At 39.4% G+C, this 12524-nt stretch overlaps 1 protein-coding gene across 5 annotated transcripts in view; it reads left to right on the top strand.

The window, feature by feature from the left end:
• The first annotated feature begins 399 nt into the window (after positions 1–399).
• Positions 400–12524, top strand: part of eps15l1a (epidermal growth factor receptor pathway substrate 15-like 1a) — a 50535-nt gene continuing 38410 nt past the window's right edge. For all 5 annotated transcript variants that reach the window (XM_036586217.1, XM_036586215.1, XM_036586216.1 and 2 more), the window contains exons 1-12: positions 400–452; positions 2414–2455; positions 3944–4033; positions 4203–4250; positions 4549–4644; positions 4764–4826; positions 5112–5237; positions 5365–5424; positions 6147–6389; positions 8632–8789; positions 10050–10200; positions 11738–11800. In XM_036586217.1, the coding sequence (XP_036442110.1) occupies positions 426–452; positions 2414–2455; positions 3944–4033; positions 4203–4250; positions 4549–4644; positions 4764–4826; positions 5112–5237; positions 5365–5424; positions 6147–6389; positions 8632–8789; positions 10050–10200; positions 11738–11800 (1167 nt within the window). In that variant the 5' untranslated portion in view covers positions 400–425. The remainder of the gene's footprint in view (positions 453–2413; positions 2456–3943; positions 4034–4202; positions 4251–4548; positions 4645–4763; positions 4827–5111; positions 5238–5364; positions 5425–6146; positions 6390–8631; positions 8790–10049; positions 10201–11737; positions 11801–12524) is intronic.

Genomic DNA, 12524 nt, shown 5'->3' with positions numbered 1-12524 from the left:
AAACACTGAAAAAAATCAATATATTCATAGGTTTTATATAATATATATATTTTTAAATGCAACAATTGTTTGTCTGTTCCAACTTATGGAGCTCAGAAAAAAAACTAAACACTGTGGTACATATCATGTATCGAAAAATGACTTAAAATATCGTGATATTATATTTTTTGCCATATCACCCACCTCTATTAGAACATCTCTATTACAACAAGAGCAAAATCAAACGAGGGGTTGTTTCATCTTCAGTTGAACTGAAAGTGGTGAAATGTTTTCGATTAATACAGACCAGATAATAATAATTGTAATAATAATAATAAAAATAATAATAATACTGTAGCGTCCTTGATCTTGTGCGAATGAAATGCAAATCTGACGCGCATGCGCAGTGCAGGGCGCCCCGATCCGTTCCCGGAGCAACAGGGAAAATGGCAGCGCTCACCACCCTCACTCAGGTAATAAACACTAAAACATCCACCTACCATCACAAAAAGCGTTTATCCGAGTGCACTGCTGTGATAACGACGAACAGATCACTCACACAAATGCACTGCCGAAAGCGCATTTACTGAACGGCCCTTATTTATCAGGGCTAGCGAGGAGTTAGCCGGCCAGCTAACGGTTAACGTTAATCGAATAGAGATTATTTAGCGATGGTGCTAAACCGGAGCTCAGTGAATCGGAGGAAAAACTGTAGTAGCTCCTTCTGTAAATGTAAACACGGTGTAACGACCGCAGATCTTAAATGTTGTGGGCCAAGGCAGTCTCCAAATGACTGGTTGTTTATTGCTAGGATAAGAATCTAAGATAATGTGCAGTTCAGCCGTTAGCTAAGCTACTTATCGTATCATTCCCAGTCAAACTGCGGTTAACAGAAAATGAATGTAACTTGGCGTCTTAAGGTGGAGTGGATGAAAATCTATTTAGCAGCTTTTGAAAGCTGTAATCATTTAGCTAGCGTTATGTCATGTTTACAATATGGTGGAACTGTTCAGTTTGGAGGCTAACGGTGCAATCACATGCTGTTTTCTGCGGAGCTAACGGGACCTAATAACCTACTGTCTCATTTTCCTTCTTTTTCTGAGAGGGTTGGTCAGTACAAGCCAGCCGTTCAGGTTTTTATGGGTATTTCACAGTTCAGTAATGCCAGTTCCTGATGTTATTGATAATCAGGGGTATTTATAGGGAGTTTGTCCCTCATCTGCTGCACTAACAGCCTCTCTGTTCTTCTGGGAAGGCTTTACACTACTTTAGATGTTTGTTCATAGGGTTTCGTTGTATTCAGCCACAACAGCATTAATAAGGTCAGGTAATGATGTAGGATGATTAGCTCTGAATCACAAATGCCACTCCTACTCATCCCAAAGGTGGTGGTTGGAGAAAGCAGTTCTGCTCCATTGCACTATTCTGGGGGGGCTTTATACCCCTCTAGCCTATGCTTGGCATGGTGACCTTAGATTTATGTGCGGCTGATCCAAAGCATCCCATACTACTGGTCAGTGCTTTACAGTGTGTGCGCAATTGAAAGCCTATGTCAGCAGAAACACGTTAAAGAAGGAGAATTTGCTAAGTAGGACGACTGTCTGGGTACTTTGGGATATGTAAGGTTGATGTCCTGGTCACGTATTAAGTATAAAGATTATGCTTATTCCTGGTCTGGGAAACTGACCCATAGTGTTTGTCATCTTTCATGAATGGCTAAATCTCTTCCTGTTCAGGATCTTAATGAAAAATTTGAATGAAACTGTTGATGGGTGTCATGTTGGTAGTTTATGTAAATTATAGCACAACTGACTGACTTGTATGCATCAAAGTAATAACAAAAGTTAGCCATGTTGTGGAAAAAAAAGTTGTGTTGTCATTGTGTGGTAACGTCTTGGCCATATTAGGAACTCCGGGCCTAAGCTGTTTTTTCTATAAGAAAAATGAAAGCCATTTTAGAAAGCTGCCACTGTCATGCCCTTTAGTACACAATTGTTTCAAAGCTGACGTTTTTCCTTACATACCTTTAAGGACCTGAAATATTAATATTGCAGTAGCAACATCACCAAACATCAATGTAGCGTGACTGTAGTATTCTTGATATTCCAACTACTAAATGAGCTCAGACTTCAGGTTAACCAGTGACAGAGGGAAGTTGTACACAGGACAAAACTATCAGCTTTGGAATATTTTTGCCACAGGGCACAATGGAGGCTTTTAGTTTTCTCACAGGGAACACCTGCTTAGACCCGGAGCTCCTATTATGGCCAAAAAGACAACAGAATTGTACATGGCTTTAAACGTCTTTTTTAACAGCTCAGTTGGTTCACAGAATTTGATTTTCATCTTGTCGCCTGGTTTACTTGAATGTAGCTAGATAAACTGCAGCAAAGCATTGAAAAACTGTCACCTAATTCTACTTCTAACTTTTCAGCTGTCGAGTGGGAACCCAATGTACGAAAGTTTTTATCGACAGGTAAGTGAAAAAAATCCAGAAACACTTTACAGTATCTGTTTTTGCTGCCTCCAAGAGTCTTTATACAGAGGTGGAGGAGTGAAGTTTAACCCAATCCAGAGATTGAAAAATAGGCGTGTTTAATGTTTTCCCAGCTCTAGCACAGCCGATCAGCTCTTAATGGTCTTGATAATTAGCTGATAAACTGAATGGGGCATTACAGTGGGGAGAGGGCAGACCTGTGCTCCAGGACTGGTATTTGACTTTGTGTTGTGTTAGTAAAATTAGCAAGTCATAGTTCGAAATGAAGAAACATTCTTTGGTAAAATCTCACTGTTTTTATTAACTGATCTATGGTGTGATCTACGGTCTTTCTATGGTGTGAAACTTGAATATATATATATATATATATATATATATATATATAAATACATATATGTGTGTGTGTGTGTGTGTGTGTGTGTGTATGTATATATATGTACACTAATTGTCAAAAAAATAGTTGCACCCAGAAGGAAGTGCAGGATTGCAATGCTATTCGAAAGGAAGATAAAGGTACACAACATGCCAGACGTCTCGGCATGGAGTTGTAGAGGTTCTCAGTGGCATACTTCGCTTGCAAAGGATGCTACCAATACAACAGCACGAGTCAGAATGAAACGCAGGCGCAACGGGACGACCTTATACAGTCAGTCAGGTACAGAGATAAGGCCCGTTCTAGCTTACGTCACATATGCCGAGTGTGAAACTTGAATCCTCCGCATGTCTCACAATGTCAAACCTACCCACCCAAGTTTCATTCCTGTTGGTTGATTCCTTCTGGGTGCAACTATTTTTTGACGATGAGTGTATATATATGTGTGTGTGTGTACATGTGTGTATATATATGTATGTGTATAGATGCATGTATGCGTGTGTATATATATATATAGATATGTATATGTGTGTGTGTGTGTGTGTGTGTGTGTGTGTGTGTGTGATACATGTTGCATTGTAGAGGTGCAAAACAATATAATGACGGTTGTGGTTTTTGCACCATGATGTGAAATGTCAGCATTCATTAGTTTGCATTTTGCTTTTATTCTTTCATTTAAAGTCCAATTGCTACAACAAGACCACAGTTCCTGGTGAAATCACCAAAATTAAATGAAATTAAAACAAACAAGTAATTTCCTTAGAAAACAAATACATTTGTAAATTTGTGAAGTGTATATGGTTTCAGTGGCAGGAGAGGTATATGTTTCTGATTGTCTCTTTTAGGAATTGAATGGATTTTTTTTTAAAGAACTGGTAACCAGTCCAAATGATGTCAGTATGTTTAATGTCCCATTTAAAATACACAGATCTTACTGTGATCAGTTCACAGTGGAACCCCTGCATTGGAAAAAAGAATGCTAATATGCCTATCCTTACATCTCTAATATATTGTGTTATGCTATTTTATTAGAAGAAACTGTTGGTTGAGAAGAGGTATAGTGGCATAAGGATGGTTTATGTTTGCTTTATCAGGTGGATCCAGGAAACACAGGGAGAGTAGGACCCACAGAGGCTGCCTTATTCTTAAAGAAATCAGGACTACCTGACATCACTCTGGGAAAGGTGAGTATATGGGGAAGCATGTCTAACCATGAACTCTGAATTAGCAAAATCATAAAAGTGGTTATAGACATTGGATCATTACTCATCAATCTGTTTATACCCCATTCTTTTTACCTCATGGTTTATTTTTGTTGTCCTTCAAACGCTTTGTTGGTCATTCCTCCCACAGATTTGGGACCTAGCTGATCCAGATGGAAAAGGTTTCTTGGACAAACAGGTAGAGTGGACTGCCTTGTTTTAATATTTAGTTAATAAGTTTTAACTTGCTCGTGATTCATCAATGTTTGAAATCTTGTTTGTTGACGTCGAAACAAAGAACAGAAGCGCAGACTCAAACCTGTTAGATCAGAATGTGAGTCAGATGGAAATGCAATTCATTATGTATCTAGCTCTGTAATTAATCATGTACATGTGTAATTACATTAAACATCACAGCAAAACAGAAGGAATAACTCTTGCGTTATTGGCTTATCAGGCATATTTGCTGATTTTTATCTTTGTGTTTATATTAACAGGGATTTTATGTTGCTCTGCGACTTGTGGCCTGTGCACAGAGCGGTCAAGATGTCTCTCTTTCAAGTTTAAACCTCACTGTTCCCCCTCCTAAATTTGTAAGTATTTAATATTGCAGTGTAGAAAAAGTATAAATAGAAATAGAATGTGACCGTGTACCAATTACAGTAACTTTATCTGTAAAGAAATTAAACATAACAATGTTTTTGCATCACAGAAGGACCCTAGCAGCCCATCATTAACTGCCGCATCATCGACTGACAGCCACTGGGCAGTTAGGGTAAGTCCTTTAACAAAACTTGTATGCATTTATGGACAGTAAACAAGTAACAGGTCATGGAGGCGATTTGAAGCGTTTCCTAAAAGAAAATAAATTAATTCAGTACCAGTCAGTTTTAGACTTCGAACCCCTTTAGATGTCATACTGTTATAATTTGACTTGCTTGCAGTGCATGTTTATTTGAAGATAATGCACCATATGGACTCTCTTGATTAACAGGCCCTTATCAGAGCCACCAGACCTTCATTTTTTCTGTCTCAACTTTATTGTCTCTGTGGTTTTCAGCCTGAAGAGAAGAGCAAGTTTGATGGTATTTTTGAAAGTCTTGCACCAGTAAATGGACTCCTCTCCGGTGAAAAGGTCAAACCAGTTCTTATGAATTCAAAACTTCCTGTGGATGTTTTAGGAAAGGTAAACAGAGTCTATTTTTAGCCGCTTTATTGTAATTATTACATTAAATATTTTGTAATAACTATTGTGTGTACATTATGTAAGTAAATGTAGTCTGAATAAAAGGAAATCTTCATCTTTTCACCAGGTTTGGGATCTAAGTGATATAGATAAAGATGGACATTTGGACAGGGACGAGTTTGCAGTGGTGAGATGAAAGAATATTTTTAAACTTCCCATTGTTTAAATCTTTTACATTTCTATTTCAGTTTCTATTTGACATGTCATATATCAGTCAACCAGTCAATCAGTCAACCAGCCTTTATTTGAACTCGGAGTACCTTAAGGGTGACCCTCATTTACAGTGTAGCTGATCATTAGAACAGAGAACAAGGATTGAAAAGACTAATAATCATTGAAATAAACAGGTAAAATATAGGAACATATCAGACCAGTAAAAAAGGCAAAATAAAATGTAAGCTAGTCAGTATTACCAAGTTTAAATTGGATCAAAATAAAAATAATGAATATGAAATACTTATTACAAACTAAGATCAAATAAAACAGTTACAGGCTTAGTGGAGGTGGTTAGAGATTAAAAGTTTAAAATGGTTAAGTGACACCGGCAAGTGGAGCTTTAGAGTGTCCTGTAATAAAATGCACTGTAGCTAAAAGCAGATTTTCCCAGTTCAGTAAAAGCTCTTGGCACCTGAAGGGTAATCCGGTCACTGGAGCAAGCATAGAAGTAAGCATAGATGTGATATATGATGGCACATGGCCAGTAAGTGCTTTATAAGAAACAAAGCCAGCGTGTTTCCTAATGTACAACCAGAGAGGACCAACCTACTTTTACATAGAGTAAGCAATAACGAGTGTTGTAGACCTGTCTCATTTGAAATTTGTATATAACTCGTTGTTTTTGTCCTCAAGGCTATGCACCTTGTGTACCGTGCACTGGAGAAAGAGCCAGTTCCTTCTGTCCTGCCCTCCTCTCTCATTCCTCCATCCAAAAGGAAGAAATCTGCAGGCTCGCTGCCTGGAATGGCGCCTGTACTGCCAGGGAGCCCACCACCACCTAAAGACAGTCTACGCTCCACACCCTCCCACGGCAGCATGAATTCTCTAAACAGTGCTGGAAGCCTCTCTCCAAAACACACTCTAAAGTCCACACAGGTATGCAGCTCTGAAACCTGTCTCCCAAACACAGCCTTAGATAATCGCAGGGCATGGTACCACAGTTGGCACCGAAAAGAGCAGAACAGTGGACAAATGTAAGTAAGCCATGTCTCAAAGTCAAGGATGCAGCAGAGGAAGGCTCCAATTCTCAGCCGTTATGTTGTGGCGCCAGATGTTGTGATGAAATGTAATGACGTGTGCCTTATTACCCTTTTTTTAATGTTTTTAAAAGTAAAATTTAAGCTATGATGTATCGATCCACCCTGCTCAGAACAGTCTGGACTGTGCTTTTGTTTACCAGTGCTGGGAAGGTGCCCCTTACCTCATCTGCAGCCTTCAGACAACTATATACCATCTGTGAAAGCAGCTTTGTCATTTGCATTAGATACTGAAGGGTGTCTTTGTATTTTGTTAGCTGGAAAAGTGTCTTAGGTTGCATTTTTATTCACTATCCAATTTTAATGGTAACACATCCTGTTAAACTTGTCCTCGTAGATGCAGAGCTCTGGCTAGTAACTCCCTCACTCATTCACACGTGTATCGGGCTGAAGATTCTTCACAAGGAGGCGTTATTAGCACTTTTGCTGGGATGATGTGCAAATCATTTAAATACTATATTTAATTGAAAATAGTACAAAGACAACATATTAAATCTTGACACTGACAAATTTTCTTGTTTTTTGAAAAATGTATGCCTACTTTGAATTTGATGCCAGCAACACGTTTCAAAAAAGTTGGGACGGGAGCATGTTCACCACTGTGTTGCATCACCTCTCCTCTCCTTTTAACAGCACACTGTGTTTGTGAACTGAGGAGACCAACTGCTGTAGTTTTGAAAGTGAAATGTTTTCCCATTCTTGCTTCATATAGGATTTCAGCTGATCAACAGTTCGGGGTCTCCTTTGGCAAATTTTTCATTTCACAATGTGCCAAATGTTTTTAATTGGTAATTTAATTGTTCTGGATTGCAGGCAGGCCTGCTTAGCACCTGGGCTCTTTTACTACAGAGCCATGCTGTTGTAATATGTGCAGAATGTGGTTTGGCATTGTCTTACTGAAATAAGCCAGGCCTGAAAAAGACATCATCTGGATAGCTGGATATATCGTTTAGCATTAATGGTGCCATCACAGATGTGCAGATCACCCATGCCATGTGCACTAATGCACGTGCATACCACCACGGATGCTGGCTTTTCAATGGTGTGCTGATAACAAGCCAGATGGTCTTAAGCTCAGAGGATGCGGTTTCCATGATTTCCAAAAAGAATTAAGTTTTGATTTGTCAGACCACAGGATGCTTCTCCGCTTCGCCTCACTCGATCTTAAATGAGCTCAGGCCCAGAGAAGGCAGCGGTGTTTCTAGATCCTGTTTACATATGGTTTCTTCTTTGCATGGCAGAGTTTTAACTGGTGTTTGTGGATGCAGTGATGAGCTGTGTTTACAGACAGTGGTTTCCAGAAGTGTTCTTAAGACTGTGCAGTGATTTCCACTATGTAATCGTGTCAGTTTTTAATGCAGCGCTGCCTCAGGGCTTGAAGATCACGGTCAGGCAATATTGGTTTTTGCCGTTGTCCTCTGCATGCAGATATTTCTCTGGATTCTCTGAATCTTTTAATGATGTTATGTACCGTTGATGATCTCCTCCTTGCTATTTTACAAGGAGGAGTGTTGTCCTTGAATTTGCCCACACAATTTTTCACAGAGTGGTGAACCTGTCATCATCTTTACTTCTGAGACTTCTTTTCTCTTCTTTTCGTGTCTCTGGGATGCTCTTTTTATACACTTTCATTTTACTGCTCTGTTGCCAGTTAAACACCAGGTGTTTTTTTTTTTTCATTACACAGCTTTACCAGTCTTTTGTTGCCCCATCTCAACCTTTTTGAAATGTGTTGCTAGTATCAAATTCAAAATGGATGTATATTAAAAAAAAAAAATGAATTCTCAGTTTGAGCATTTGATATGCTGTTTTTGTGCTATTTTCAGTTAAAAATACAGTTTATATGATTTGCATTTTGCACAGTAGGGCTGAAACAAATATTGTTTTGTTTCTACTTGTTTATTCAAATGCTTAAGTCCTTTCCTTGGTTGGAATGAAAACCTGCACACAGTGGCCCTTTGCAGATAAGACTGGACATCCCTGGTTAAAGTGCAACTCTGTTACAAGGTGTGGAACAGACTGCTAAAAAAATAATTACTGAGTTTTCTGTGGTGTTTTTCTTTCAAACCTGTCAACATCAGCACTCTGTGAACTGGGTGGTGCCAGCAGCAGACAGGCAGCGCTACGATGACATCTTCCTGAAAACGGATGCTGACCTTGACGGCTTTGTCAGCGGTCAAGAAGTGAAAGAGATCTTCATGCAGTCTGGCCTTCCCCAGAACATCCTGGCACATATATGGTGAGTCATGGTGTGCTGTGGAAGAGCAGTCTTTTTTTAGTTGTTTTGATAAATTATTGTTTTTCATGCTCATTTATCTTCCACTTTCTGGATGTCTCACAGTATCACACAGTAGCATGGCCTTACTGGGGTGCTGTAAAGTCGTTTCAAATGCACTCTTGACAACCATCTCACCTGAAACTCACCTTAAAGGTGCTACTATTCAAGTTTACCGAATCAGTCACTCTCAGTTCATATTCCCAAAGGTATTGGATCAGTATGTCTCTCTGCAAATTATTAACAGTGTGTCTGTGTGCTGAGTTATGAGTTGCGGCACAGCTTGAGTTTGAGCTGTAGAATATCCCTTTACTTTGCGTCCATTGTTTTTCCTGGTCACGTGTCACCTGGGCTGTGAACACGCAGCGGGTAAAAGTGGCCCAAATCCGATTTTCTCCCCACATCTGATTTTTTTGTTTGCCTGTTCACAATATCTTTTAAATGTGGCCTGTATGCGACATTAGTCTGAACAGTTCACGGTCCATAACTGACCCACGTGCGCAAAAGAAAAGTGCTTCATGTTGCTTCATGTGGCTCATGCAGAGGTAAACAATCTTGACTGCCAACGAACGCCAGTCGCTCACGGACGTTTTAGTTATTATCTTCGCCAGCATCACAGGAGCCATCATGAAGCTTCACTGACTGACAGCTGGCTCATCACCTAGAATGTGTTCGAGCTCGCCGTGAAAAAGGGCGCGGTCACTTCTTTGTTTTATGTCCTCGGATTATTTAAACTTTGCTTTTAGGCTTTTACCTGTTATTTGACGCTGCAACCTACGGCTGCATTCGGTCATTTCTTTCGAAACCTCTTCGAACACGGAGGGTTTTGATGAGTTTCTTCTAATTTTTGTACAGAAACACCCCAGATGTTTATGAGATCTCAGCAGCACAAAATTATGACGAACGTTGAGTTGGACTGACGTAAAAGTCGCATTAATTGCAATCTGGCTGTTCAGACCGAGTCACACTGCTGCATATTGGATACGTATCAGATTTCAGTACCACATATGAAAGCGTCTCAAATCAGAATTGAAAATTTCAGATTCAATGTGTTTTTTGCTGTTTACACTGCCACACAGACACATCTGTGTCACATGAAGAAAAAGATCAGTTAGGCCATTTTTACCTGCTGTGTAAACAAAGCCTTTTGAGCTTTTTATTTAACAATATTTGCAATTGTAAAATACCCGTAGTCTTTTCTTCATTATTATGTTGTTCATATAGGGCTTTGGCAGACACGCGGCAGATGGGCAAGCTGACCCGAGAGCAGTTTGCACTGGCCATGCATTTCATCCAGCAGAAAGTGAGTAAAGGCTTGGATCCTCCACAGGCCCTGACCCCAGAAATGATCCCACCGTCAGAGAGAGGCACCCCTGTGAGTAGCAGCATTGTAAGAAGTATTACATTTATAGTTAGTTCATTGATTTTGTATTAAAAATGTGAGTAGAGATGGCACCATACTACTTCTTTCCTATACTGATATTGAAACCTTGAATATCGGCCAATGTCTCATATGTCTTTCTTAAAAACTACTTAACTTAAAAATGTTTAATTAAAGCACAACACTTAAGATAAACATCTAAAAGTAGTTTAGGTGTTAAAACAACTCAATCTACTGTCCCACATGAAGAACTACACAGCTAACGTGTGAGTTTGGGCCACTTCAGTATAGATTTGTTACAGGTTTTGTGGAATTCATTACTTGTTCCCTCTGATATCTCATCCAGCATTTTCTGCTGATATTGGCCCGATTCCAATACCTGAAATCAGGTTGGTGCCATCTCTACTTTGAAATTATGTAATCCTACCTGCATGTTATCAGGGCTATGGTAGTTTACATACCATAGTTTGACCACACCAGCTGGCTTTTACACTGTCAATTTCATGAGAAACAAACAAACAAAAATTATCCAAAATACACACACACACACACACACACACACACACACACACACACACACACACACACACACACGCACACACACACGCACACATATTATCTATGCCACTTATCCTTCTGGGTCACGTGGGGATGCTGTAGCCTATACCAGCAGTCATCGGGCGCAAAGCTGATCCAAAATAACTAGACTGAAATCTCTTTACATTTACTTTATCTGAAAGTTAAAAATGTTTTTTTTTCTCTTTTTTTGGAACTCTGACACGAACAAAACGTTTTCATCGCAAGAAACACAGTGAAATGGGTGTGTTTTCATCCCCCAGACTGAGGCAAATTTATATAAATAAAAAGAGCAGAAAAGTCATTTATTGAGAGTCTATGAATCTTATGAAAGCAGGTCTAAGTTCTGGCTGGTGCCATAACACATTTAGGGGGCAGCAGTGAGGAATGTTTGTTTATTTGCTGTTTGTTAACAACACCTTTAGAGTGCAGCAGTGAGTAGTGTTTCTCTGTTTGAGTTCGGGCTGTGTCCGTCATCAGTTGGGCGCTACTAAGTATGCAGTTATTTATATGGCAGTTAGTCAGTTAAAATATCATGATCATGGGGGCTGTTAAAGTGCTCAGACTTCAATATTGACAGACAGTATTTTAACACCTTATGAGTTAGTCTGGTGTGTTACAGTGGGGAGAATCCTACACTGTGCAGTTACACACTCCTGTTCTAAGGTCTTAAAATGGAAGTGTGTCTAATAAGCCATATTGCTTAAGTGGGTTTTTTTCACTTTACATTTACGTTTCTAGCCTTTGGCAGACACACTAATCCAATTGAACTCACAACTGAATCCTGTTACAGATGCAGGTGAATGCAGCGTTAGGTGTCTTGCCCAAAGACTCTTATTAGATTAGCGTGTAGTTCTTGCCCTCTACCACACTGAGCTCAGCAGTATTGCCCACTAAACTATACCAACCGCTGGTCCCACTTGGTGTGTAAAACTTTGTCTTCTTTTTCTTGCAGAATCTGTCAGGGTACATGACGCCTGTAGGGTCGGAGATGGCAGCCCTGACTGAGATGCGCAGAGTGAGTCCAGCTTCTGCTTTACTCGTTCTGATTTCTTCATTTTCCTTTGCTTGTTGTTTTGCTACATGTGCATAATATTCTGTACTATTTTGTTTTAAAGTCAGGCTTATTAACAGTTGATAATAGGATTAATGCTAGTTGCTATAAATCTTAGGGGTGGGAAATTTCGAGGCACCACACAAGTCAAATTTATTTCGTTTTGAAGAAGATGTCATTATAAAACAATCCTCAGTGCATCTTGATTTTGTTTCATTCTTTAGCTTACATTTTGATTTTCTCCTGTATTTGTCATTAACAGGTTCTGTTAACTTAGTTGAATTTGAATGTTGCCTAAACTTTGTGCTTATGTTATGTCTACAGTCTACTGAAATCTAGAAAGTGAAAAAAGGAACTACGTTTTTGTTTGATCTTTTTGTTCTTTGTGTAGCATATTGTATACAGTAAAGGTCATAGTGTCTGTTTTTCATCAGAAATGAGCTTAGGGCTCCAGACTGTGACTAAAATGGTTGCAATTGTGACCACAATTATTAATTTGCGAGTAATGGAATTAAGTGGCGACAGGTAGTAACTTTGGAGTATACTTTTTGTTTTTATGTATTTTCTTTGAGCGTATTTCATCTTAAAACGTGACGTGAGGTGCTTGTCTATGAAAAAACGCCTGCATGCTCACGGGATTTCAACCAGAGTAGCAAAACACGACAAACAAAGCGGATGAGCCGAGCTG

This window comes from Colossoma macropomum, unplaced genomic scaffold, assembly GCF_904425465.1.
Source record: "Colossoma macropomum unplaced genomic scaffold, Colossoma_macropomum, whole genome shotgun sequence".
Taxonomy (NCBI): domain Eukaryota; kingdom Metazoa; phylum Chordata; class Actinopteri; order Characiformes; family Serrasalmidae; genus Colossoma; species Colossoma macropomum.
Note: the sequence above shows the minus strand (reverse complement) of the source record. Positions and strands in the feature narration are given on the sequence as shown.